General features: G+C 47.2%; 1 protein-coding gene across 3 annotated transcripts in view; it reads right to left on the bottom strand.

Annotated features, from left to right (window-relative positions):
• The window catches only part of PLCB1 (phospholipase C beta 1), a 508,515-nt gene that overhangs the window by 79,464 nt on the left and 401,466 nt on the right, over positions 1 to 27,585 (bottom strand). For all 3 annotated transcript variants that reach the window (XM_077314606.1, XM_077314600.1, XM_077314616.1), the window contains 9 exons: positions 27,314 to 27,418; positions 24,633 to 24,742; positions 21,417 to 21,552; positions 18,118 to 18,171; positions 15,626 to 15,845; positions 9,343 to 9,523; positions 3,765 to 3,841; positions 3,581 to 3,670; positions 1,394 to 1,451 (listed from right to left, as the gene is read on the bottom strand). In XM_077314606.1, the coding sequence (XP_077170721.1) occupies positions 1,394 to 1,451; positions 3,581 to 3,670; positions 3,765 to 3,841; positions 9,343 to 9,523; positions 15,626 to 15,845; positions 18,118 to 18,171; positions 21,417 to 21,552; positions 24,633 to 24,742; positions 27,314 to 27,418 (1,031 nt within the window). The remainder of the gene's footprint in view (positions 1 to 1,393; positions 1,452 to 3,580; positions 3,671 to 3,764; positions 3,842 to 9,342; positions 9,524 to 15,625; positions 15,846 to 18,117; positions 18,172 to 21,416; positions 21,553 to 24,632; positions 24,743 to 27,313; positions 27,419 to 27,585) is intronic.

Below are 27,585 nucleotides of genomic sequence, written 5' to 3'. Positions count from 1 at the left end.
TGTGGTCCTCCAGATGTTCATGGACTACAATTCCCATGAGAATTGTAGTCCATGAACATCTGGAGGACCACGGGTTGACTACCTCTGGCCTATAGAACCCCTTCCAACTCTAGAATCCTATGAATTCAACTGAAACATGACACATATATGATGCACAACAAATCAACATTGGAATTCAGAAGAAAATGGAGTCCAATATTAGAGTATATTGAACAGTAAAATTGAGATAAAAATATAATCAAGTTTTAGTCTGTATATGCTAACTAGGAAAAATGCAAACTCTGGAAAAATGCAGTTATGTGGTGTGTGATATTATGGTGATGCAAAAGAACAAGATATGCAGTGTCAAATGCCAGCCTTATCCTTATCTTTTCTTCAGATAGCACTTATGTAACATGTAGGATTTCTCTTTTTTTTCTGAACAATTTCTTTAGCAATGTAAAAAAAGGAGGGGCTAGTTTTCCCCCTCCCAAATATCACGGGGGGCCTTGGTGAGGCCAGAGAAAGCAGCTCTGCATGAGGCATTCTCTGTGCCTCCTGGGCAACAGGTAGGAGGCTCACCTGTGCCCTGATGACATCACATCAAGAAGTGCCGCCACTCACTTGCAGGAGGCACAGAAATTGGCTCAAGATCCCCGGGCCCAAAGAAATTAAATTGGCTTCAACCACCCATCTGGTGGAATGCTCCTCTAAGTGAGATCACTCCAAGCAGGACTTGAAACAGTTCTACAGGGCTTGCAAGACAGAGATCTTCCTCAACCAGGACCATGGATGCGGCTCACAGAAAATAATGCCAACAGGCTGGCCGCTGCACAGAGAACCATATCTGCACGCCACCCATCAAAACAGCAATGCCCTTGACTCCCGTCGGAGGGAAGGCCGTGAGCCCTCGGTTTTAAAATGGAAACTGGATTTTAATATTTAAATGTTGAAAATGTGTTTTTTTGTAATGGTTATGTTGTGAGCTGCCTTGAGCCGTCGGGAAAGGGCAGAATAAAAATGTGAAAACCAAGCAACCAACCAACCAACCAACTAACTGAACTCAAAGACACAAAGGGCCATTACTCCCAAGAGGCAAACCAATCCTGGCCCAGGCCATTTCAGTTGCTGACTGGCTGGTGGGAGCAGCAGACTCCTGAGAGTCAGTGGCCTACCCTTGGGACTGTCCGGGAAGGCTGAAAGATGCAGTGATTGAAATACTATTGAAGGGGCAGCTTGAAGATTCCAGGGGTTGGCTCCAGCCCATGAGCTCTGAAGCTGTGTGTTTCTAATTATTTTAAAGGATCATTATTTCTGTACTGTATTTTTTCTTGTTAGCTGGCTCTGCTGGAACAGATGCATTGTCCAAATAAACGAATGCATAAATACAAATACATACATGTTGCAGACTCACCCTCTTAATGTACTGCACCACCTCCTGAATATATGACCGAATCATTTCTGTCTTCTCCCTGAGAGTAAGATAAATTAATTTTCATTATTCAAATTTCCAAATCCTTTAATGGCATAGTAACAATAATCCAAGTATGTAATAATAATCAGATATATCCAGAGTACTTGGAATAAACAGATATTTGTGATAGTAATAATAAAACCTAAACATAGAACGATGGATATAACAAGTTAAAGTTATAATATTGATTACATTTAAAAACATTTATAGGACATTTAAAATAAGAATTAAGTTAGCTGCTAATAGAGGGACACCATCCTACCCTAAAGGAACATAAGAGACAAGTTATTTCTTGCAGATGCAAGTTTTGTCTTGCAGAACTGTGGCCAAAAATTCAGCCACCTTCTCTGTTACAATAGGAAGCTTGTCTTTTAGCAAAAATTGAATATCCCTACTTGAAAAATGCACAGAATTAGTCCAGACTGCATCAATCAATCAGTGATGGAGCTCAGAAAACAACAAGCAGTACAATAGAAGAAGAGTTGGTTCTTATATGCCACTTTTCTCTACCCAAAGGAGTCTCAAAGCGGCTTACATTCGCCTTCCCTTTCCTCTCCCCACAACAGACACCCTGTGAGGGAGATGAGACTGAGATGGCCCTGATACTGCTGAAGAAGAGGGAGGGAGGTCAGACTGTGGGATAGATGAGGCTGAGAGAGCCCTGATATTCCTGCTCGGTCAGAACAGCTTTATCAGTGCTGTGGCCCAAGATCACCCAGCTGCCTGCTTGTGGAGGAGAAGCGGGGAATCAAACCCAGCTCACCAGATTAGAAGTCAGCACTGCTAACCACTACACCAAGCTGGCCAAATGTGAGGTACAGAATCAGGCTCAGCTGAGCAGATTTTGCACAATCTGTCTTCTAAAGGAACACCTTTATATCTCCCTGATAGCACTGTAGATGGAAAAATGTTTAACCTGGTGAGCATCAATCTCTGGCTGTGAGAGATGGTTTTGAGAAATAATGGGCCTGATATCATGGACTAGTGGATAGGCCAAAAACAAACAAACAAACAAACAAAACAGGGCAAATAAGTCCAGTTAACCCCTGCCTCAATGAACTGGATTTCAATGTCCTAGATTCTTTGCTGAATAAAGGCACTGGCAAACCACCCCGTATTGAGTCTGTCATGAAAACGCTAGAGGGTGTCACCCCAAGGGTCAGACATGACCTGGTGCTTGCACAGGGGATACCTTTACCTTTTACCTTTTTATGGTATAGCTGGGCCTCACCATAATTAGTCAAAAATCTGGGCTATTACCAAGGGTGTTGATTTGATGGTGTATTTGCTGAAACCACTTGAAAGTGCAAGAATCCATAAGCAGATCGTGAAGTAGGTTCCTAATTCGGGGATGAAAGTGAAGTTTGGGCCAATACTTGATAGTTATCGTCCAAGATCTAGTTGTCAGCAAGGGCAAGCCAAGCTGGTTATAGAGGGTGAAGAGACCAATCACATTCGGAAGGCCCAGGAGGCAAAGGAGGAAAAAAGAGGCCAATCTGTCCACTTCATAATTCACTGCATGGATCCCCAGATGGGGATCCCAAACAAAACTTGGTTGATTGCTTTGGTTTGAAAAACCTGGATTGCTGCTGGGACATATTGGTTCTCTTTGTGATAATGAAGGCATGAGATGGGGAGGAGCAGCTTTTGAGTGTGGTGATGCAAGAGGATTCCCAGGTACCTGAATGTTTTAACTTGCTCCAATAACGTCTACCACAGATGTCAATGGACTTGGAAGAGCCTCCAGATGACCCTGTTAGTCATAGTTCACTTTGGCCGAAGTTTGAAATGATCCTTCATCATAGAATCATAGAGTTGGAAGGGGCCATACAGGCCATCTAGTCCAGCTCTCTGCTCAATGCAGAATCAGCCTAGAGACCCCTTGATAAAGCGCTGTGCCCCATCAACAAAGTTATTTAATTAACTGCATACTTTCAAAATGCTCTCTTACTCTGCAACACTAATTTTCTGGAAGGACTCAGAACCTAGCCAAGTCCTAAAATCTCAAAAGACCACAGAGTGCTGGGCTGGATGGGCCACTGGTCTGTTCTAACTTGGCTTCTTTTATGACACACTGCACCACTCATAGGAATCCCTCAGAGGGTAAGAATTTAAGTCTGCACCTACTCGTCCATTTGATTTCTGTCCTTTGATTTAGCTTCTGAGATTTTCTCTTGTCTTTTCTTGTCCATCTTTTTTTTCAACTCCTTCTTTTCTCTGCAACAAAGAGGGAAGCTTTTAGGAACGTGACCTCCATACACACCTGCCACCCAGAAGGGCATCCGTGATGACATTCATTTGCCATCCTTACCTTTCGCAAATCTCTTTGAGCTTTTTTAGCTGGCTGTTTTGGCACTCCTCAGCAACATCCATCAGCTTTTGAATGAGCTTCAGGGAAGGGTGAGGGGGACAGAAGGAAACAGGCAGCATGTTATAAAAACTCCACAACCATCACTGCATAAAATTCATTTAGAATTTAGACTTATTCAAGCCCCACAGTGAAGAAAAACTGGTTTTCAACTAGTATATCTTCAAGAATGTTCCTTTAACAGCTCAAAGCGGCTCACCTTGTCAGTGGCCACATTAAACAGGTGAGCGTTCAATAAAACCCATCCTGAAAGTGCACCACACAAAACTCTATGCCAGGAATGCCATCAGGAACGCCCTCCCAAAAGAGCCTGGCCTTGTAGTGCTCCCCCAGAATCCCTGTACTACCCTAGGGAGCCCACGCGGCAGGCAGGAACAACTGCTGGAAAACACCTGACCTTGAGAGGGCCGGGAAAGGGGAGGGACCCAAAGGCAACAACCCACCAAGCAAAAAGGAGTGTACAGAGGGGTGTGGAAATGTAAAAAAACCTTTTAACAGTCAGATTTAGATATCAAAGTACATGAAATCAGCCTTCCCACAGAGCTGAACTGAAGGCACCATCACCACTCCCCCCTTCATAACCAATATTCAATTTCATTCATTCATTCATTCATTCATTCATTCATTCATTCATTCATTCATTTATTCGGGCTGATCCTGCGTTGAGCAGGGGGTTCGACTAGATGGCCTGTATGGCCCCTTCCAACTCTATGATTCTATGATTCTATGATTCTATGATTCATTCATTCATTCATTCATTCATTCATTCATTCATTCATTCATTCATTCACGGCCCTTTCACCAGCCATTTCCCACAAATGGATACAATTACAGCATCAGCGACTAAACATAATGCTAAACAATGCCAAATCAATGCATATAGGAATGAAATCAATAAGGCAAAGATATATGATTAATAATAAATGTCAATAATAATTTTAAAAGGCTCCAAGAAGAAATATGATGATGATGATGATGATGATGATGATGATATTATAAAGGTTATAAAATTATATTGATATTCAAAGCGCTCTGTGTTTGCAAATCCCTGAACAGCAAAACTTTGCAACCGTTAGTGGGATTCTGGAGTTTTGGCCCTGCTGGTGACCCACCTGGTGGCCTCTGGGTTTTGGCCACTGTGGAGTGTTGGAAGGGATGGACCATTGGCCTGATCCAACTTGGCTTCTCTTCTGTCCTCTCGTCTCCAGCCACCCTTAGTCTGAAAGCCATTCATTCCCACCTTGCACTTTAAACTGTGCTGCTGCCAAAACCCCTCCAGTCATCAGCAGGGTAAAATAGTTCCTTGCAGAGTACCAGCCCCATATAGTGGGCTTATTTTACACTCTCAGACATCATTAAAAGTTTTGACAATAATGATGACGATTAATTTACAAGGATAGGCACTCAGCTGGAGTTCTTATCTCTGTGTTTCTGCTGTAAATGCATTGTAGTCAAATTTTATTGCACTGGGCCAGTGGTCCCCAACCTGCGGGCCGCGGCCCGGTGCCGGGCCGCGAAGGCCTTGGCGCCGGGCTGCGGCTCCCTCTCCCCGCCCCCTCCCCCACAGTAAAAAACTTCCCAGGCAGCAAGCTTGCAGCCCAGGAAGCTTCTTACTGCGGGAGGGGGGGAGAGGGAACCAGGGCTGCGCATGCGCACATGCGCCATGCACGGCCGAAATCGCACATGCGCGACACTTTTGTGCATGCGTGAAGTGCCGCGCATGAGCGAAAGTGCCACGCATGGCAATTTTGGCGAGTGCGCATGCATGGCCTGCGCGGGCGGGCAGTTGCCCTGCCAGTCCCCAGCCTCAAAAAGGTTGGGGACCACTGCACTAGGCCACAGGATAGCAAGATCAGATAACAAAAAAAACGGTTCAAAACAAACACAGATCTGTCACGGTTATCCCTTAACCGGAATAAAAATTACACTTGACCCATACCTTCTGCTCATTACCCCACAGTGTTTGCCATGAGGCCAGCGCGAACCTTTCTTGCGGCCGAAGCAAAGGTGGCAACCCTTGGTGTCATAAATGGGTCCATCTCAGAAAGCAAATACCTTAATTTACTCTGGTTTCTCTTCAGGTCGCATAAATGCATTGCGAACATGCTATTTTTAAAAAAACAACGTTGTTCAAGACTTCCCTTTTGCTCTGCAAAGACTGCCATCTGCTGATCAGATGCAAGATGAATCAAATAACCGTCTTTAGGACAGAAGGCCCAAGAGCAGGGATGCGAAATCCTCCCCAGGGTGGGAATACACAAGAACGAGGCCTTGCACAGATATACAAATAAGTGACTAGCCCGCATTCAAAGGAAATAGATAATTTATGGTCACACACATTGACCTGATATTAAAATATGGCCCAGCCGCAGCTTGAAGACTGCCAGTGAGGGGGAGCTCACCACCTCCTTAGGCAGCCTATTCCACCGCTGAAGGGCTCTGTGGAAATGTTTTTCCTGATATCTAGCCGGTATCATTCTACATGTAGTTTAAAGCTATTACTGTGGGTTCTATTCTTTGCTAACAGGAACCTTTCCCTGCCCTCCTCCAAGTGACAAACTTTCAAATACTTAAGGACAGCAATCATGTGCCCTCTTACCCTCTTCTTCTCCCGGGACCTCAAGCAAAACTAGCCCGCCCCTGATCTAATCCCCTCCCCCCACAATTCCACATGAAGCACGTTGAAAGCCTGTGTGGAGGTGTTGTGGCTCAAGGGTGGAATGAGGATGTGGGAGGCCCAGGATTGGGTGTCTATCCATGCCCTTGGGCCAGTCACAGGCTCAGTTCACAGGGTCCTTAGAAAGACCCCATGGAGAGGAGGAGAAGGTGTCCCCATTCAGGAGAAAGGTATTCTCGAAGGTTCAAGGAGGTGGCCGGTCACTGGCAGTCTTCAAGCAAAGGTTGGATACACACTTTTCTTGGATGCTTTAGGATGCTCTGGGCTGATCCTGCGTTGAGCAGGGGGTTGGGCTAGATGGCCTGTATGGCCCCTTCCAACTCTATGATTCTATGACAGTGGATGAGCGATAGGGTTGTGAGTGTCCTGCATAGTGCAGGGGGTTGGACTAGATGGCCCATGAGATCCCTTCCAGCACTATGATTCTAAATGAAGTAAACAAACAAACAAAAGTGTGGCTTGAGAATACACAAAATGCTGGCATAGCAACCTCATGTTCTTCTTCTTTTTTGTGTGCTCCTGCTGGTGATCCCACGGTCCATCTCAGGGTTGCCTCTTGCTACGAGCTGCTGCTCTCACGCAGGGACAAAATCTTAAGGCAGAACTACAGTGTACGATGGAGATGGTGCACTGCATTGTAGTCCTTCCTACCCCTGAGGACCCAATTGTGCCACAGCGGGGAGCACTCCGGGGGGAGGGGGGGGCAGACTGGAATGGCGCAGGCCCATTGCCTCCTCTTTTCTCCAACTTTCCCCAAAGGGTCTCTCACCACAGGACTAGATTCTGGCTTTAGCCTGCAGGGCTGCCCCACACTGGGTGCTTCCCTCTGCCAACAGAGAGTCGCAGCTGTGAAAATAAGACCTGCTTTGGGACAATATATGCATAACCTCAAGTTGCTGTTTATAGCTCATGTTCTGGCATCCATGTAGCGCACGCATAGTTTCACAGAAGGCTATTTGGCACAAACAAGAAATAGCTACATGCCATTTTTAGACAGGAAAGATTATGTTCCCAGTTTGGTAGGCTGCCCTGATCGGATGACTTCTCCCAAAACTATCACTGGAGGGGCTGCGACTTTGGAGAGAGGGGGCTGCGTTTTCCAGCACTTAACTAACAGAATGAAGGATCCCTTGAAAAGCGGCACTAATGTAAAAACCATCAGTCATCCCCCCACGCTTTGCTTTGGTACAGAGAGAATTCCCAAGCTATCAGAAATAGCCATCGCATTGTCACTCGAATGAGGAGAGAGTCAGCCAATAACTCAGCCAATGCAGCTAAATAGCAATCCTATGATACAGCCTGACTGGAGGGACGAGGCATCGTTCTGGCCACACAGCCTGATCATAAAAGGATATTGTTGAGCTGAAAAAAGGGCAGATCAGGGGCAAGAAAAATGGACATACGGCTGGAGATTTCTACTGCAAGTTGAAGAATTGGGGGGGGAGGGGACTTTTCGGTTTAGAAAAAAGAAGACTTGCACACACAAAAACATCATGCGTGCAATGGAGAATGTGATGCAACGATGGCTACTAGGTTAGGTTACTGGAAAAGACAGTTAAAAAGACAGGTCGGGAATGGTGGCCTATCAGTAGGGTGGATGGATGGATGGATGGATGGATGGATGGATGTATGGATATGTGAGTGGGTGAGTGTGAGTGAGTGAGTGAGTGAGTGAGTGAGTGAATGGGTGGGTACGTGGGAGGATGGATGAATGAGTGAAAGAAGAAGAAGAAGAAGAAGAAGAAGAAGAAGAAGAAGAAGAAGAAGAAGAAGAAGAAGAAGAAATGTTGGTTCTTATATGCTGCTTTTCTCTACCCAAAGGAGTCTCAAAGTGGCTTACAATCGCCTTCCAATGAATGAATGAATGAATGAATGAATGAATGAATGAATGAATGGGTACGTTGGGTGAAAGAAGAAGAAGAAGAATGAGAAGAAGAAGAAGAAGAAGAAGAAGAAGAAGAAGAAGAAGAAGAAGAAGAAGAAGAGTTGGTTCTTATATGCTGCTTTTCTCTACCCAAAGGAGTCTCAAAGTGGCTTACAATCGCCTTCCCATGAATGGATGGATGGATGGATGGATGGATGGATGGATGAACCAGTCTACTACCTGTGGCAGATGAATCAAACATCCATGCTCAGAAGCAGTTATGCCTGAAGGAGGATTAAGGCTGGAGGGTGGCAACTGTGGTCCTCAGGCCTCGATTGTAGAGTTCCCCAAAACTACCCACCTAGGTGGAGCTGGGAAAAGGATGTGGGACAAGACAGACTCATTTTTGGTCTGACTAAAGTTCGTTAGTTTCCTTCACTTGTACCCCAACTTTCTCTTCAGGGGGACCCACTGCATTCTCCACACCTCTCACCTTGTATCCTGACAGCAGCTTTGTGAAGCAGGGGAGGATGAGACTCATTTCTACTTATTTATTTCATTTATCCTCCACTGTTCTTGCCAATGGGGATCAAAGGTGACTTACATAATAATCTCTCTTCCTTTTTATCCTCAAAACAACCCTGTGAGCTAGGTTAGAACAAAAGGGAGTGACTAGCCCAAGGTTTGGTCACTTCTGTGGCACAAGCAGGGATTCGACCCTGGTCATCTCGGAGTCTGGCCTGACCTGCTAACGGCCACACCAAGCTAGCTAGCAGCTTAATCATCTCATGTTCCTTTCAGCTCTGAAAGCGACTTCCTACAACAAGCATCTTTGGGGATGGGGGCTGCAGGATGGGGGACCATCAGACCTCCGGGGACTTTAATGCATACAGGAGCCTGGAAACAAAATGCCCTTCCGGCCGCACTTGCAGGACAGGACCAGGAAGCTCCTGGTGGAGGGGGAGGTCTGTAGTACGTACCAGCTTAATGTGGGCTTGTTTCTGGTACTTCTCACTGTAGTACTGCTCTTGCCGGAGACTGAGCAGCTGCTGCTCCTGCTTCTCCTTCAGTTCGATCAGCTTCTGAGTCATTTCTGAATCCAGGGCGGTCAGTTCTTGCTCAACCGCTGAGGAGCCGTGGTCCGGACTGCCCGTTTCTCCCCTGCACAAATGAGATGAAACACAACCCAATTACTTTAGTTGCAATGAAGCAGTTCTGCCAATTCTTGATATTTCCTTTGCCCCCACCCGCTTTGGATGTGGCTCCACTCTTATCAGAGGCAGGGTTCTCACCCCAATCCTTCTCCAGCCCAAACCTGGGCTGATTCTGCACTTACTTTGTTTATTCCATTGTGGATCCTGTTGAATCCAGATCGATTTGAATTCGGGTCTTCCTCCCCCCCCCCCATTGAAACAGAAAAGTATTCTGCACTTGGTTAGGGAAGTTCAGAAGGGAGCCAAGTGCAGCAAGAGCCTCTTTTTTGTTTTCTTTAAGGGGGAGGGAAGAGGATTGGAGACAGCAGAGGAGGGAGAAAAAAACCCACGAGGCAAATCTCTACCCACAGAAGTTAGGGCTTCTAGAGCTTATGCTGAAAGAAAATTATGGCTTCCTCTTTAAGAAAAGCTTACAGCCTTGGCCAATCAGGGCTTCTCTACCACAGAGCCTCAGCAACAATGCGAAGCAGCCAGAGATCCACATGATTTCTCATGCTTTCTTAATTCGATTGTGAAAATATTGAGCATTATTTTCACTCCTCAATATTGCAGGATAAAGGTAGTTTCATTACGGATCAATCATGCTTGTTGCAGAGGGAAAATTTAAATCGAACAAAATCAAAATGGATATTGCATTCAGTGGAGATGGCAGGGACTGAATTGACCTGGGATTGGAATAAAAGCTCCGTGCAGACTCCACCCTGCACTGGCAAAACAAGGCTTCCTACTTGCATGGGGGGGGGGGGGGGTCAAGCCCTTTCATGACAAGCCCTGGTAGCCTGACTAGCATGTCATTGGTCATGTGGCCCAGAGCCCCTGTGGACTCACAACCTGTCTTCTCAGGAATCTTTGCAGGAAGCTGGGGAGTAGGAGGAAACCAGGGGGGGGGATGGAGGACTGCTAGCCATTAACTCCACAGAGGTTGTGCAACTTGGGTTGCTCCTGCCCCCTTTTAACTGTACAGGCAGTGCGTACTCACAGTGACCCAGCCTGAACTCTTCCCCTGTGGCAGCAATGCCGCTTCTGCATGGAAGCATGCATGCCGATCGCTGAGGCCTTCCCAGTGGAGGTGCTGTCAGCAGCCCACCAGTATACAAGTCAAAAACTCCAGCCTCCCTTCCTGGGAATGAACCCTTCATTTTGGCCAGGAAACAGGAACAGGGGTTCCAAGCCACACTCACAGGAGTCGGGGGGGGGGTTGCTAATATAAGAGTTCATAGGAGTTTTATACTTGTGTTCAATGTAATATAGCCCATTTGGTGGCAGAAATGCAGGGCTATCCATTTTGAAATGTATCCTAGTGATGATAGAATCATAGAATCATAGAATCCTAGAGTTGGAAGGGACCATACAGGCCATCTAGTCCAACCCCCTGCTCAACGCAGGATCAGATACTTAATGAAAACAGAGTTTCTTATCTGTAACTGTTGTTCATCAATGCCTTCCGTGCATACACACACTATATGAGAAGGAAAAGCCTTCAGGAAGGGTCCACCCGAAAAGAGGCTAAGTCCCCACATCCTTCTGACTGACGTGATGCCCACCAGGAACTCTGTCTTCATAGACAGAAAAGCTAAAGGAACCAATGCTAAGGGTTCAAAGAGGGGTCTCATTAGAGTGTGAAGGACTGTATCCAAGGACCACTGGGGAACAGGTGGACGAGGGGGAAGAAACAGATTAGTCAAACCCTTCAAAAATGCTTTTGATTCTGAGCATAGATTAAAACACAAGTTTTTTGTTCACGGGGAGAAGATGCTGGTAGGGACCGGTTTTGGGATAATGCTCATCTCATTGTCCATGCACCCTGAAACAGCACGTGGGGAAAACCATGGGCACTTGCTTCATGATTCAGGAGAGCAAGCGAGACTCCTTTTTGGCTGCCAGGACGAGGCAACACGGCTCACCAGTTAAGTTCACTCGTCAGAGGGGGAAAAAAGATTTTCCTTCTCAGAAACTACCATGTGGAATTTCCTACTCATGTTCCATTCTGTATCCTTGAGGGGTTGTGATCTGTAACCCTCCTTTAAATAGATTCAAATGTAGCACACTCTTCCTGCACGTGGACCCAGTGGCTTGCCTTTTGATGATTTCAGGAGCAGCTTAGGACACCCAGCTACCTAGATGATGACAATGACAGACTGCACTGACCCACCATGGGACTGTTAAAATGTTAAGGTTCAAACTGTTAAAATGTTGATGTTGCGAAACTCTGTTGTCTTATCACTGTTTGGTGTAGTGGTTCGGAGTGCAGACTTCTAATCTGGCATGCCACATGCAGCCAGCTGGGTGACCTTGGGCTCGCCACGGCACTCATAAAGCTGTTCTGACCGAGCAGTGATATCAGGGCTCTCTCAGCCTCATCCACCTCACAGGGTGTCTGTTGTGGGGAGAGGAAAGGGAAGGCGACTGTAAGCCGCTTTGAGCCTCCTTCGGGTAGGAAAAAGTGGCATATAAGAACCACTTCTTCTTCAACAGTAATACCAGGGCTCTCTCAGCCTCACCCACTTCACAAGGTGTCTGTTGTGGGGAGAGGAAAGGGAAGGCGACTGTAAGCCACTTTGAGCCTCCTTCGGGTAGGGAAAAGCGGCATATAAGAACCAACTCTTCTTCTTCTTCGTCTTCTTCTTCATCTTCTTCTTCGTCTTCTTCTTCTTCTTCTTTTACCAAATTATACTATACTATACTGTTCTTGTCATTCCATGTAAACTGCCCTGAGCCCAGGGGAAGGCAGTATGTAAATATAACGCATAACATTGTTCCATGGTCAGACCACCACACCCTGAAGGCTTGACTTAAGATACCACCCCGTTTGGGTGCCGGACATGTTTTCGTCTGCCCACGGAGACTTATGGATTCCAAGAGATTCCTGAATGCCCTGCGGGACCCAATGCCCTCCGGCAACACGTTGTCAGCCTTGGTGGAGGACTGGCAGTCCCGCCTAATGGCCACAATCGACAAGATTGCTCCTAGGCACCCTCTCCGCCTTCACTTCAAACAGGCTCCGTGGTAATCCAGAGCTTCGGGAGAGAAAGAAGGAAGGGAGACGGCTTAAGCGAGTGTGGAGGAAGTCTCGCGACAAAGCGGCGAAGACAACTCATCGCACGCTTATGAAGGCGTATGGGAACGTGGTGAAAGCGGCGAAACGAGATGTCTATGCCACGGAAATCGCGTCCGCAAGCTCCCGCCCGGCACAATTGTTTAGAGTGATTAGGTCTCTTACCTCCCTAAGCTTTGCGGCTAAGCTTCTGTCACTCCGCCGCGACCTACCTGGCACTATTGATACAGTTAGTGAACTGTAAGTTCCGTGGCCGTTGAGGGGGTTAGAGTTTGGTGGCCTCAGGCGGCTCTCTTTAACCGAAGTGGGGGACAGTGAGGGCGACCACATGCTCCTTAGATCCCTGTCCGTCTTGGTTGCTCAAATCGGGCGAACAACGTATTGGCCCAGGGATCCTGGAGGCTTTTTGCCTTCCTCGTGGTGCTGGAGGCCATTCGGGGGATAGAACAGACCAACCATGGGACTGAATCCCCCAGCGTGCCTTTCAGCTCTATGTTTCGGTGATAAGTGGGGATAAAAGTAGATGGGGTAGAAAGAACATAGTTTTCTCAGCATAGTTTCCACCTGCCCAGTGACATCCTTCTATTTCTCATACCAGTTTTTAAAAACTGCAGCTAGTGTCATTTCTGTTGGAATAGGCCATGTCTGGAGTACAAAGAAGAGAAGGAGACTCTGCAGGGGCAGCAAGGCAAATATTACAAAGCATAGTGAGGTCAGGACCTTCTCTCCTATCAAGTGTAAGTCTTTATCTGTCTCCACACTGCTACACTTAGGGGCAATTCCTGCCTTCTTCTTGGAAGCCACAGTTCAGTCTATCTCTCTCTCTTAGATAGAGATGCAGTTAGCCACTCTCTCTTTCTCTCCTTTGCACTGTCAGATATATTAATTCCTAAATAAACTTTTATCTACTCTTTAATCAGGTTGTGCAACCTCTCTGTGCTATTTACTCCACCAACAATTTCAAGGTATGGAAAGATGACTGAAGATGGTACCGTGCTAGCTTGTTCTGTAACAAGCTCCCGAGCCAGGCAGAGGGCCAGGAGCAGAAGCACCTGGTGGACCTTGAGTGAGATACACAAATCTCGCTCGCCAGTCGCCCCAGGAACCGGGAACGGCATCCTGAGGGTCCTACAGATCCGCAGAGACCAAGTTCTCCGGATCACCGCTGCCTGTGCAAGGGATCATAATGGCATCTTTGTCGTAAATAATCTTCTAAGCGCGGAATGACCAGCTGATAAAAGCCTGCACTTTTCCCAGACCTTTTTTCCCCTCCAGCCTGAAAAGAGCAGAAGTCTGAGGAACACAAAAGACTGTGAGTTTGCTATTTGATTTTCTCTTCTTCAAAGCCAGGCATCAGCCCCCCTACTTCCCCCCTAAACAATTTACAAGAGAATTCTTTCTTTGGATGGGAGGCAAGCCAGCTAAATACATTCGTTAAAACTGACAAAGAAATAACTTGAGAATTTGTTAATGAGAGCTCAGGGGGAGTTCTTGACAGAATACAGAGATTGTTTTAACGGATAACATCTGATCGCCCGAACTCTTGCGAGACGCTCTGTTAATGTATACTGTATACAGAAATGGGAAATCTAACAAACGCACAGATGTTTTATTTGTTAAGCAAAGGCAACTTAGAGATACTGAAAGTAGTCAAAAAGATTGAAAACGAAATTCAACACACCAGGAAAGAGCTCTCAGACAGAATCGACGGTTTGAACAAAACAGCTGATGAAAACACAAATCAGCTGGCAACACACCAAACGAGAATCCAATGTCTGGAAGTTAAACAACAGAAGTGGGAGAGAACTCTGGAAGTAGAATTCAAAGCTAGGAGCGTTAAAATTAAAGACGGGAACTGACTTTATATTACTTAAGATAATAATAGATTATACTCTCATATGTATCAACAATTACTTTGCTAAGAAAGACGGCAGTAACTTTTAGGTTAGGACTAATATGTGATGGGAACAGAATATGTACATTATAGGAGGATGGCAAACTATACTTTCACATGTATCAATAATTATTTGGCTAGCTAGTTGTTTCTCTTTCTTTTCAACTTATGCGATGGGAACTGAGTATGTACTTTTAAAGATAAGAATGGATTGTGCTTTTACATGTGTCAACGATTATTCTGCCAGCTGGTTGTTTGAATTTCAAGATATGGAAAGCCCTTCTTTATCTACTACAGCCTTTCTCAACTTTTACCATTGAGAAGCCCCAGGCTTCAAGAAACCCCCGGTTGTGGCACAATTGTGCAGAACATGGAGGGGAAGCAGAGCTGTGTACATGCCCACCTGGTGCCCCTCCCATTTCCACCCGCTCCAGGTCATTTTGGGAGGAGGGGCAGGTCAACATGACCATATATGGTCATATAACTCAATGAATGTTTCACAAGTCTGAAAAGATATATAAAAATGTAATTAACTCCCTCCCATTCAGGAAACCCTTCCGGGGCCATCAAGAAACCGCCGGGTTCTATGAAACCCTGGTTGAGAAAGCTCAGTTCCTTTTAGAAGATGAATGCCCCCTGATGTGAAACTATTTATCTGACTGCCACAAACAAAGCTCATAAAAAACCCAATGATCGGTCAAAGAAGCAGATCCATTGTTCATGATTGTATATAAATTGGGTTTTTTTTCTGGGGTTTCTCAGTTCAGTTCTGCCTCTTGTCCCACCATGCCGATCTCGCTCTTTTCCGCTGCTCCAGACAGACGAAAGCTCTACCTCGATCTATCCCGCAAGGCTGTTGTGTGGATGGCGCCCAAGCTGCTTGCCCTGCCGTGACCCCTGTGAAAGGGTTGTTTGACCTCCAAAGGGGTCCCGACCAACCCCCAGGTGCATTAATGGGATCTTAAAGGATGCTTGACATTAGGAACAACATCTATCTACCTTTGCTTCCACCTACTGAAATGTCCATACCATTTTAACAAAAGAGAATAGGAAATGGCAAACATTTCATTTTTAACAGGAGTAAACTTTGTACAACATACTTTTTCTTATTGTCTCTTTTCGCTGTTTTCTCCAGGACTGCCCGACGTCGCATGTAGTCATTTTGGATTTCGTTGTACTTTGCAGTATGTTCTTTTATGAGATCGGTGGTCTTTTTGTGGTGTTTTTTAACAAGGTCCTTCATTTCTTTGTAGTGCTTCTTTTGAAGTTTCACGAAGGCCTTCTGTTGCTTTAGCTCTTCAATGGTTTGTGCTTCCACTTCTACAACGAGGAAAAACAAAACTGCTTTTTTCCTCCTCCCATGCTGAAAGAACATGCAAAACTTTACCAACAGGTTGTAAAAGCTCTTTGGGAAGCCTGCTCTGGGGATGCTCAGTGTGTGGACAGGCTGCGAAATATTAGCCAGTGTGATGTGGTGGTCAAACTACCCTGTAGCTCAGTGGTAAAACAACTGATTGGAATATAGAAGGTCCCATGTTCAAATCCCGGCCTCTCCATATGTGCAGGTGATGTGAAAGACCTCAGCCTCAGACCCTGTATGATCAGGCAATACTGACCTTAATGGATCAGAGGGGAGGGGAGGGGGCTTGATCCAGCATAAGACAGCTTTTCATGTCTGTTCATGTCTACCAGGGTACGAGCAAGACAGTTCACAATGAAGCCATGGGTCTCATGGATGATCCTGGCCATGCACCCTCTCCTATGTGGATACCAAGACAATATTTCAGAGGGCCAGGGAGAGATCATGGGAGCAGGTCTCCCTGAGCCTCTCCACTGGGGCACCATTTAGAAGAAGAAGAGTTGGTTCTTAGATGTCGCTTTTCTCTACCTGAAGGAGTCTTAAAGCGGCTTACAGTTGCCATCCCTTTCCTCTCCCCACAACAGACACCCTGTGAGGTGGGTGAGGCTGAGAGAGCCCTGATATTACTGATGAAGAAGAAGAGTTGGTTCTTATATGCCACTTTTCTCTACCCGAAGGAGTCTCAAAGTGGCTTACAGTCACCTTCCCTTTCTTCTCCCCACAACAGACACCCTGTGGGGTGGGTGAGGCCGAGAGAGCACTGATAGTACTGAAGAAGAAGTGTTGGTTCTTATATGCCGCTTTTCTCTACCCGAAGAAGTCTCAAAGAGGCTTACATTTGCCTTCCCTTTCCTCTCCTACAACAGACACCCTGTGAGGTAAGTGAGGCTGAGAGAGCCCTGATATTACTGAAGAAGAGTAATATCTTCAGTATATAAAGAGTTATATGCCACTTTTCTCTACCTGAAGGAGTCTCAAAGGGGCTTACAGTCGCCTTTCCTTTCCTCTCCCCACAACAGACACCATGTGAGGTGGGTGAAGCTGAGAGAGCCCTGACATTACTGCTCAGTCAGAAAAGCTTTCTCAGTGCTGTGGGGAGCCCAAGGCCACCCAGCTGGTTGCATATGGAAGAGGAGCAGGGAATCAAACCCGGCTCGCCAGATTAGAAGTCCGCACTCCTAACCACTACACCAGGCAAGGAAACTTCGGAAACGTAGCTTTGATGCTCCCCACAGTGTGATCTCAGAAGCCAGCAGGGTGCAGCCTCACTCAGCCCCAGCAGCCTCCATATTCTCAGACCCAGGCCTCTGCCTCCCTGCCCTTATGAAGCAGCAGGTTTGGGCCATGAGGAGAAGGGTTAGCAGCGAGGGTGGCTGGTGTAAAATTCTGAAAACCTGGTGCAGGGGAAGGGAAATGGGTGGCTATAACTAAGGACACAAGAAAAGCCCACTAGACCAGACCAACAAAAATAGAGTCCAATGGCACCTTTAAGACCAACAAAGATTTATTCGTGAGCTTTCGAGGTTTCGAGTGCATGCTATTGGACTCTGTTTTTGTTGTGCTACTTCAGACCAACACGGAGACCCACTTGAATCTAAACCAGACCAGTAGTCCATCTAATCCAGCACAGAATTGTACACAGCGGTCAACTAGCTGGAGGGCAAACGAGGCACAGAGGCCAAGCCCACCCACTCACCACTGCCTCCTGGCACTGGTACTCAAAAGTCTGCTGCCTTTGCACATGGAGGCTCCCTGCAGTGACCATGGCTTGTAGTCACTGATGGACTAATTCTGCAGGAAATCTCTCTGGCCTCCTTTCAAAGCAGTTCACTTCCCCAGGGCAGTGAACCCCACTATTTAATCACCCCTTGAATCAAGAAGTATTTCCTGTTGTCTGTCCTGGACTTGTTTCTCAGTCCCTTCACCTAGAGAGGCCCCCAGGTTCTAGTGTTATAATGGCTGTGGGAGAAGTGTTCACTTTCTCTCCCCCTTGCATAGTTTTATACACTTTTTGACTCCCCGCAGGTGCTTTCTTTCTGTCTTCCTCTGCTTCCGTCTTCCTCTGCTTCCTCTGCTTTCTGTCTTCCTCTGCACTTCCTACGGATGTAACCCAAAGACTTGCTGGTTTGCACAGCAATAAATAGTTCAGGAAGGGAGAGGGATCACAACACACAGGCTGAGCATCTCTCCTTCAGAACACAATTCATCCTAGAAAGTCATTTTGCTGGTTACCTGTCAGGACACTTTGAATAAGGTCTTCTGTTTTCGCTGGTACTTTCACGGAACCTGGAGGTAAACAATACAAACAATTTCAACCCATCCAGCAATAAAGCGAGAATAATGGATCCCACTGTAAGAAAAGGCACTGGGGATATGTAGTCTCAAAAATTCTGCCTCTCTCATTGTTCTCACAAATGAACGGTGATGTGAAGCAGTAAATCAGGGTTGGCCAAACTGTAAATTGTAGTCCATGAACATCTGGAGAGCCACAGTTTGGCCACCTCTGCAGTAGACTCCAAACCAGGATGGCCTTGGGAGGCTGGGCTGCATCCACTAGACTATCTCAGTTGCTGCCCTGCCCTGGTCCACCAGTCGCCAGCCTTATCCATGGAAGGTTTATCCATGGAAGTCTGGATACCTTCTACAATTGAGGCATCAACATCTCAGAAATCTGAGTCTCAAAGGCCAAACTGTGATAGTTCAGGAAGCATTAGGCAGAGGTTTAGAAAACAGTACGTCGGATGCCGCAAAACAATCCTACCAAGGGACAAGATGGAACTTTGACGCCATCAGAACCCAGAAAATCTATGACTTCTACAAACTCATGAGGATTCACAGAATGGGGTCAGGACTTCCTGCACCCATCCAGTTTTGGCTCCGTGCTGGAAATTCAGATGGTGCCTTCAGGAATAGGAAATTACCAGATCAGATATAATACCTTTATTGGCATAATAAATAGATCCAATAGTAAGACAATGGAATATACATATATAACAATATACAGAGTACCAGCTTTTCAATCAACTTCATCTCTAAATCATTTGGACACTACTTGATTCTCATCAAGAAATCTATGTATTACTTCTGCAATGTTTTCTGTGAACCACTCTGAGCCATATGGGAGGGTGGTATAAAAATCTAATAAAGAAACAAACAAGCAAACAAACAATATGCTAAAAGTTTTCTCTAGAAACATCTAACAGAAACCTAGCTATCCTCACAATACGGGTTGAGTTCTCTTCGTTCAATACCTTGCTTACAACAAATTTCTCATTTATGCCCAATTTACATTTCATGGGGGGCTGGCGATATTTTGAGAATTTTAAACAGTCCAATAGTATGTGGGCCAGAATCACTGGCAGTCGACATCCATGAAAGGACCATCTTTCCTCTAAGGGAATTTGTAAAAACTGACCTTTCACTACATTCGAGGTGAATTGTGCCTTAAGATAGGCCCTTTCAGTTGATGGATCATCTAATATTTGTTAATATGGGGACATACATTTGTATTTTGGCAATGCACCCCAGTGCCACGGAGAGCATACACTTGTAATGGTTGAGGCTAAGGACTGAATGACTAATCCTCCAACCTCTGAATTATTTGCTTCCTAACTGTATGCTAAGAGCCTCTTGTGGCGCAGGGTGGTAAGGCAACAGTCATGCTGCCTGAAGCTCTCTGCCCATGAGGCTGGGAGTTCAATCCCAGCAGCCGGCTCAAGGTCGACTCAGCTTTCCATCCTTCCGAGGTCGGTAAAATGAGTGCCCAGCGTGCTGGGGGGTAAACGGTAATGACTGGGGAAGGCACTGGCAAACCACTCCGTATTGAGTCTGCCATGAAAACGCTAGAGGGCATCACCCCAAGGATCAGACATGACCCGGTGCTTGCACAGGGGATACCTTTACCTTTTTAACTGTATGTTCCTCCTGTGTAACCAGAAAGGAAATATCTAGCCCCATGGGTTGTAGTTTCTGATGGACTATTTTATTAAATCTTTCAGGGAAGTTCAAGCCGCTCCGCAGGTCTGGTAGCAACAAATAGGGTTGGTAGAGAGCATCCTTGAGCCTCCGGGGAGGGTGGTATATAAATATAATAAATAAAATTTAAAAAGTCTATTTTTCAGAGCTGTCTGATATGTAGCCCGTGTCCAGCTGAGCTTGCAGTTGAGCTTTTCCCCATCCAATTTGCCTAAGGCCAGCCCAGAATTCTTGGCTACTTGCTAACTCCCCAGGGCAAAATCTGTAGTGGTTGGCACTGGGTCGAAAGCAAAAAAGTGCTAGAAAAAAGGCAATGCCTCCCAGGCAGACACGGGTGTGAAAGTGGCACTCTCCTGCCCCATGTTTTATTTATGTGTTATTTATTCCATCAACTCTTCAAGAAGTTCCAGGGACACTAAAAGTGACTCTTAATATTGCTAAAGACAATGTTAACAAATGTTGGAAATGTGGTAACAAAGTAGGCTTCTTTGGGGTGAAAATGTGAAAAAGCTTATAAGTTTTGGGCAAAAGTTCATACCATTGTTAACGTGGGGTCTTAGATTTCTTAGGTAAGCTGAATCTGTATTATTAAATATATCTCCGCAGTGCCTCCCAGCCTAAACTCAAAGCGTAACTAAAAGGAGACACTTAATGGAGTGGGTTTAAGTGTAACAAATGAAGACTATATTTTACTGTTCTTTGTATTATCAACTTATACTGTCTCGTTTCTATATTTCTATCTTTATGAAAATAAAAAATATATATATATATTAAAAAAAAAAGAAGTTCCAGGGGCAGATTCCTGAGGTGTCCTCCTTTCAGCCTCACGCCCTCCCAGTTGGGGTCTTGCTTCCCACATCCCGGACAGCCGGACAGCTAACAGGGAAGTGAATTTGGAATGGAATGCCATTCTCCGAGCCCAACAAACCCAACAGCAGCCACAGCAGCCTGTAGACACACAATGGCGGGCATACAGATGAGTCTTATGCTCACAGCAGAGGCCACTGTTTTGGCCATTAAAAGAGGACCAAGAGGACTGGGAGTTTTCTAAACCCAGAAAATGTTGTGGACCCAGCAATCCATCAGCAGAAGGATTAGCCTGGTTTCTCTTGCATTGACCTCTTCCAACTCTATGATTCTGATATGTCATGTCACTTTTTCCTCCCCGTATATTATAGGGCCCATAAATGGGTGCAGGCAAAAACACAAGTGGTTTGCATGAGTAGTTACAGTAGTCTTTTCCTTGGGTTTCCACTTGCACAAGAGCTCTAGCACAAGTGGGCATTTTTGCAGGCATAATCTCATAAATTTAGGATGCTTAGGGCTTTAGGATGCTTCGGGCTGATCCTGCGTTGAGCAGGGGGTTGGACTAGATGGCCTGTATGGCCCCTTCCAACTCTATGATTCTATGATTCTATGAAATTTACGTCTCTCACAAAGGAGATCTGTCCAGGACCTTATTTGTTCCAATCGTTCAGGGCAACAGCAGGACAAAGAACTTGCACAGATGCAGTTTGCGGCCCTGCAGAAATGGCAGAGTGCGTTCCCATGCTTACCTGGGGCTGGTTGGCTGGGGGCAACCTGAGTGGACGGTTTAGGAGTGAGGGAAGTGGTGTGGCTGACTCCGTTTTCAGCTGGCGTGGGCTTTGGTTCACTGTGAGCTTCCAAAGACGGTGCATCTCCCTGATCAGCCTAGAGACACAAAGACGCTTCCCGTCAGTACGCAAGAAAGCAAAGCAGCAAAGTGAAGGCAAGGCCTGACCCTTGGGCAGCTGACCAGCAAGGGGCATGTCAGTTCTGCTGCTGCTCAAGGACACTTCCCAAAATTATCCCATCAAGAATTCTCCTCTGCCATCTCTCCCCCCCCCCCCGCCACGCACACAGAGAGCCTGTATTCTAAGAGGGCAGAAAAGAATTCCAAAATAAATACTTACCCTCAACATTAATAAGGAATTCTAGATTTTTGTTCTTATTTACACATGTGTGTGTGTGGGGGGAGGGGGGGAGGGACTTGTACCCATAATGAAAAACAGGCATTCATTCCTACTGCATATTCATCCCTCTCCTGGCAGCCACATGGCTCAAGATGGCTGCTCATCTTGTCTCAAATCAGAGCCTTCTTCGATGGTAAGCAACCCCCCCTTCCTGTGGTCAATAAGAGATATATCCTCTCTGCCCCCTCCCACAAGGATTATCTCAAGACTTGCTGGGAACAGTCCCACTGCCCTCTTCAGGAAGCACCTTTGTGTCCTAGGTTATTCTGGGAAGAAGAAGCCTCCTCCCTCTAGATACCACCTCCTTGGCTAGGCCAATTAGCCTTTGAAGGGAGGTCAACAAGCGATTAAGGTCGCTCCTACACTCTCTGTCCAAAGCTCAGAGGAAAACACCTTTGTCATTTTGAAATAGCCAGAAAAAAAGGGGTGGTGTTGGTGGATCATCACACCTTCATATCTATTGTTGTTAGGTGCGAAGTCGTGTCCGACCCATTGCGACCCCATGGACAATGATCCTCCAGGCCTTCCTGTCCTCTACCATTCCCCGGAGCCACACACCTCCACATGCCAGTAGAAGACGAGGTTTATGTCATCCATAAAGTCCACGTAGTTCCATTTATGTGCACACATTGCAGTCTCTACTTCTGTTGTAGACATCCTGGCCATTCCTACACCACCAGCCTCCACAACAGGCAGCATCACACAGAGAGAGAATCTATGCTCTGATCCCAGACTAATCTCTAAGCGCTGACATTGTGCCAACCCCCCACCCCAACCTCCACCCCCCGAGGCCCAGAGACCCGTTCCTGGGACAGCTCCCGCCCCAGCACGTTCAACAGGGAAGGTCACGTGAGCGGTACCTCCATTCTGGCCACATGCTGGGGTCACCGGTGCCCACTCTGCATCCACATCCCTCACACCTCTTCCTCCTTGCAGAGCCTGTTGTGAACACTCCTTCCTCCCCTCCGTGCTTTCTTCCTGGGTCACCAACTGACCGTCTGGCAACCAGTGCATTGGCGGGCACATTTATCCCGGTGCGCTGCAGACCTCTACGCTAACGGCACAGAGCCTCACAGCCTCACTGGCAGCTCAGCTTCTTGAGATCCCGGGTTGGTAAAGAAAGGACCTGTTGCCATGGTAGCTTGCCAGATTCGTTTTGCATGCGGCTTTCATCTCCCCTCTTCACTGGCAAGGAAGGGGTAACAGGGGAGGGCAGGTTCTCCTCAAACAGCCTTGCTTTTTTCCCAGGTTTACCACCAGTGAGGGGCAAAGGCCTTTTGGATATGATGAAACCACGCCAAAGCTGGGCTCAGTATTTGCATGTATGTGCACAAGCGTCTACTGCGCTAATCTGAAGACAGAAGGACTGAATTTATTTATTTATTTGATTTTTAGCCCGCCACTCCCATGAAGGCTCATGGCGGGTTACAACAGCTAAAAAACCCAGATAAAATACCCCTAAAAACATACAATTGAAAATATCCTATTCCATATCCAAGATATCGCGTGGCAACGTAAACAACTAACAACTAACTCCCCACCAATAACCACCTCCAGGGGTAGACATGGGAGAACCGATCTCAAGTTGCTAGTGATATGAACCAGGAGGGGAGCCCACATCTTCCTTAGCGAGCTGGCCTCACCCATGGACCTAGTGGAAGAGCTCCATCTTGCAGGCCCTGTGGAAGCCCGAAAGTTCCCGCAGGGGCCACAGCTATTCCGGGAGCTCGTTCCACTAGGTAGGGGCCAGGACCGAAAAGGCCTTATTTTTGACATCCTTTCCCTACTAGCAATGGGTGGGGAGACTGCAATGGTTTGCCTTTCTGCTTTTGATTTGCTTGGGGCTTATTGCCCCCCACTGATTCAAATGGGTCGCCGTGTTGGTCTGAGGTAGCACAACAAAATCAGAGTCCAATAGCACCTTGAAGACCAACACAGATTTATTCAAGCTTTCGAAAGCTCACGCCTTGAATAAATCCGTGTTGGTCTTAAAGGTGCAATTGGACTCTGATTTTGTTGTCCCCCACTGAGATGCTCTCTCAGACTAGCTCCAGACTCAATGCAGGAATCCTGCATCTGCAACCGGGGTTGGCCTTAAAGAGCCATGGACAGAATAAAGGTCGGTAGTTGTGCCACGCTCACGGATCTCTCTTCCCTTCTCCTTAATGAATACTGGCTCTCACCTCAAACAGCCATTTCTAAAGGGAAGCATTCGGAAGAGCCCTACAAGAGAACCCTCTTTGACACAGGAGAGAGGCAATCCTCCCATCCTGGGAGCTGCTAGAGGGACCCTGGCACCTGAAAGGGAACTCCTGCTTCCTCAAGGGCAGAGATGCCGCTGACACACAGACTGCTCCTCTGGGATGCCCTGGGCAAGCTGCAGCTTCCCCTGGCAGTGAAACACTGCTGTGGCTGGACCCAAGCGGCACGCACATCATGAATCCTCAGTACGCATGAAAGAGAGATTTCCATAAAACATGCCTGCAAGAACAGAAATAAAATGGGTCCTAAAGTATGGGTAAGACTTTCAGTCTGGTTATAACTGTGTGATTATAGGTGAATTTCCTCCAGGCCAGGTTGGATTCTGGTGACTTTTGGTGGAGGAGTCACTGTGGGTGGGCAGGTAGTTGTGAGTTCCTACACTGTGTAGGGGTGCACTAGATGACCCTGGAGACGCCTTAGAGCTCTATGATTCTATGACCAGTGCAGCTCTCCAAACCCCGAGGAAAGGATACATGGCAGACAACCAAAACACCCTTGTTGCCCTTGGATTCTGACCTCTTTGTTGACTTCCTCTTCGTCCTCCAGCGTCAATGCCGCCAGTTGATTTGCTCTCTGCTCCATTAAGTTCACATATCTGATTGGGTTGGATAATGCTTCAATCACATCTAGAAATCAAGCAGGAATTGAGAGCCAGATCCATGGGTGGACTGCTGTCACATTCAGAGGCATATCCAAAATATTCACTTGGCCCTTTAGGGCTACAAATGCCACTCAAAACCCTTGTGGGACACCACCCAACTCCTTGGCTGAATTAAGTGTCTCCTCAAGCCCCACAATGTAGAGAAATCCTTTAAACCAGGGGTAGTCAACCTGTGGTCGTCCAGATGTCCGTGGACTACAATTCCCATGAGCCCCTGCCAGCATTTGCTGGCAGGGGCTCATGGGAATTGTAGTCCACGGACATCTGGATGACCACAGGTTGACTACCCCTGCTTGAAACAAAGTCCTTTGCCTGCACGTTCTCTGAAATCAAGAGTAGGAATGTGCAACTGCCCTGAATTGCATCTCATCAGATTTTGGAAGCTAAGCAGAGACAGCCCTGGCTCGTATTTGGATGGGAGACCAACAAGCAAGTCCAGGGTTGTCGTGACATGGAGGCAGCCAGTGGCAAATGACCTCTGGATGTCCTTGCCTTGGGAACCCCACCTGGGGTCTCCATAAGTCAGCTTAGACGGACAGGAGGGTATTTTCCTCTTCTACCGGGCGCCACTGAACAGGCGCTCCTACAAGCTCTCTGGGGCAAGGAGACCTTTCTCTTTTGGCTCTTGCTCTACATAACACCTTGTCACCTGTCAGAGCACACTGAGGCCTGCCTTGATCAGGCATGAACGGGCAGCATGCTCCCTGCACACCCTCCGTCCCCCTCCAGCTCCCTGCCTGTGGCAATTTGGCTTTTGTCCATTTGGATTGGATTTACAATCCAAGTGTGTGGAGGGAAAACAAACTCCAATTAGTCACAGGGACTTCATCAGGCCAGCACTGAGCAGGAGGGGTGGAGGGTGGAGCGTGAGAGAGGGCACATCCCTGAAGGGACACCCCTGTTTTGTCAGACAAGCCCCGTTTCCCTCAGACTGCGAAAGGCTGTTTTAACTCTCCCACATTTGGACTATGACTGATTCTAGGTGGTCTCACTGGAGATATTTGTGGCTTCTGTTAGGTACCGTTAAGAGTGGAAGAGGTGACTGAGCTTGGGGGAGGGGTGGTGCAGGATGAATCACAGCAAGGAGCACAGAGGCTTGTGCTGGTGTGGGTGAACTGCTGGCACGGCCCTCCCAACACTCTGTACTTCCTTTCCCCCAAGCTTTCTAGAGCAGTGGCATCTTCTGCCTTCTGTGCAGCCCTTTCCTTTCCTGGAAACCACCAGAGCTGACACCAATGGCCCTTCCTTCCTTCCTTCCTTCCTTCCTCCTTCCTTCCTTCCTTCCTTCCTTCCTTCCTTCCTTCCTTCCTTCCTTCCTTCCTTCCTTCCTTCCTTCCTCCCTCCCTCCCTCCCTCCCTCCCCTCCCTCCCTCCTCCCTCTTTCTTTCTTTCTTTCTTTCTTTCTTTCTTCTTTCTTTCTTCTTCTTTCTTTCTTTCTTCTTTCTTTCTTTCTTTCTTTCTTTCTCTCTCTCTCTCTCTCTTTCTCTCTCTTTTCCTTCCTTCCTTCCTTCCTTCCTTCCTTCCTTCCTTCCTTCCTTCCTTCCTTCCTTCCTTCCTTCCTTCCTCCCTCCCTCCCTCCCTCCCTCCCTCTTTCTTTCTTTCTTTCTTTCTTTCTTTTTCTTTCTTTCTTTCTTTCTTTCTTTCTTTCTCTCTCTCTCTCTCTCTCTTTCTCTCTCTCTTTTCCTTCCTTCCTTCCTTCCTTCCTTCCTTCCTTCCTTCCTTCCTTCCTTCCTTCCTTCCTTCCTTCCTTCCTTCCTTCCTTCCGTCTTGTCCTCCTTTTCCCTCGGGCTCACTGGCCAGCCTCAGTCTGGCTCCCTTGGGCTTCACCAGGACCAGTTCTTCTCCCTCACCCTCTCGAGGCTGGCTCCCCAGGCCGTGTCTCCTCCTTGGACCTCAGCCCCACCAAGCCTTCCTCCCTCTGCCTTACTCCCTTCTCTCCCACTGCTCCACCTCCCTGAGGCCACAGAGGCCTGGTGGCTGAGAGTGGGGGGTGGCCAGCCCACCCCTCCCGGAAGTAACCACCTGGCACGAGGGGACAGTGGCCAGCACCTGCTGCCCAGCAGCTTCTGGCCCTCACCAGAGGAGAAACTCTGCTCTGACTCTGCTCGGCTTCCCTGGGGCAGACCGCTTCTGCAGGGCCTCCCTCCCCCTCTGTTCCCCAGCTCCTCCACAGCACGAGAAAGAAAATGGCGGTCAGCCTAGGCTAGGGCAACTTTGGGCTGGATCCAAACTAAATTTCCCAGTGGCAGGATAGAACTTCCTTGCCTCCCACCCCCTCATCCCCTGCACTGCAGCCCACCAATCACCACAAAATTCTGTTCCCAGGTGAGGACAACATGGGTGGAGACAGGGTGGGGTATGTCTGCTGTGGGAAGGGGATGCTGGCTATTGCCTAGCCTTGTGCACCCCAGTGTGTGTTATTCATTTTATTATTTCCCACGGTGTACAATTTCAGAGAATAGCAACAGCTCGCCAGAAGAAGAAGAAGGTGGTCTGCAATTACATTTGAAGTTCATCGCAGCAAGTCTTATTGTTACCTGCGTAAGTGTCGGGAACGTAGTCCTTCACCTCGATGTAGACAAATAAGGCTGGCAGCGTCAGGGACAGATTCCGCTCATTCCGCAGGGAGATGTAATGATAGCCTGGAAGGGAAGGAGGACAGCCAGGGAGAGCTCTTCTCATCGGTTTCTAAGCCCAATTGCTGAGTAGCCAATGAGAGTGCAGGAGCCCTTCATTAGCGCTCAGGTCTACTTTATGGAGACAGCCTACATAACCATTCTTGGCCGGGAAGGGGCAAGACAGCACCACT

Source organism: Paroedura picta, chromosome 1 (assembly GCF_049243985.1).
Source record: "Paroedura picta isolate Pp20150507F chromosome 1, Ppicta_v3.0, whole genome shotgun sequence".
NCBI lineage: Eukaryota > Metazoa > Chordata > Lepidosauria > Squamata > Gekkonidae > Paroedura > Paroedura picta.
This window is presented reverse-complemented; position numbering and strand designations above follow the sequence as displayed.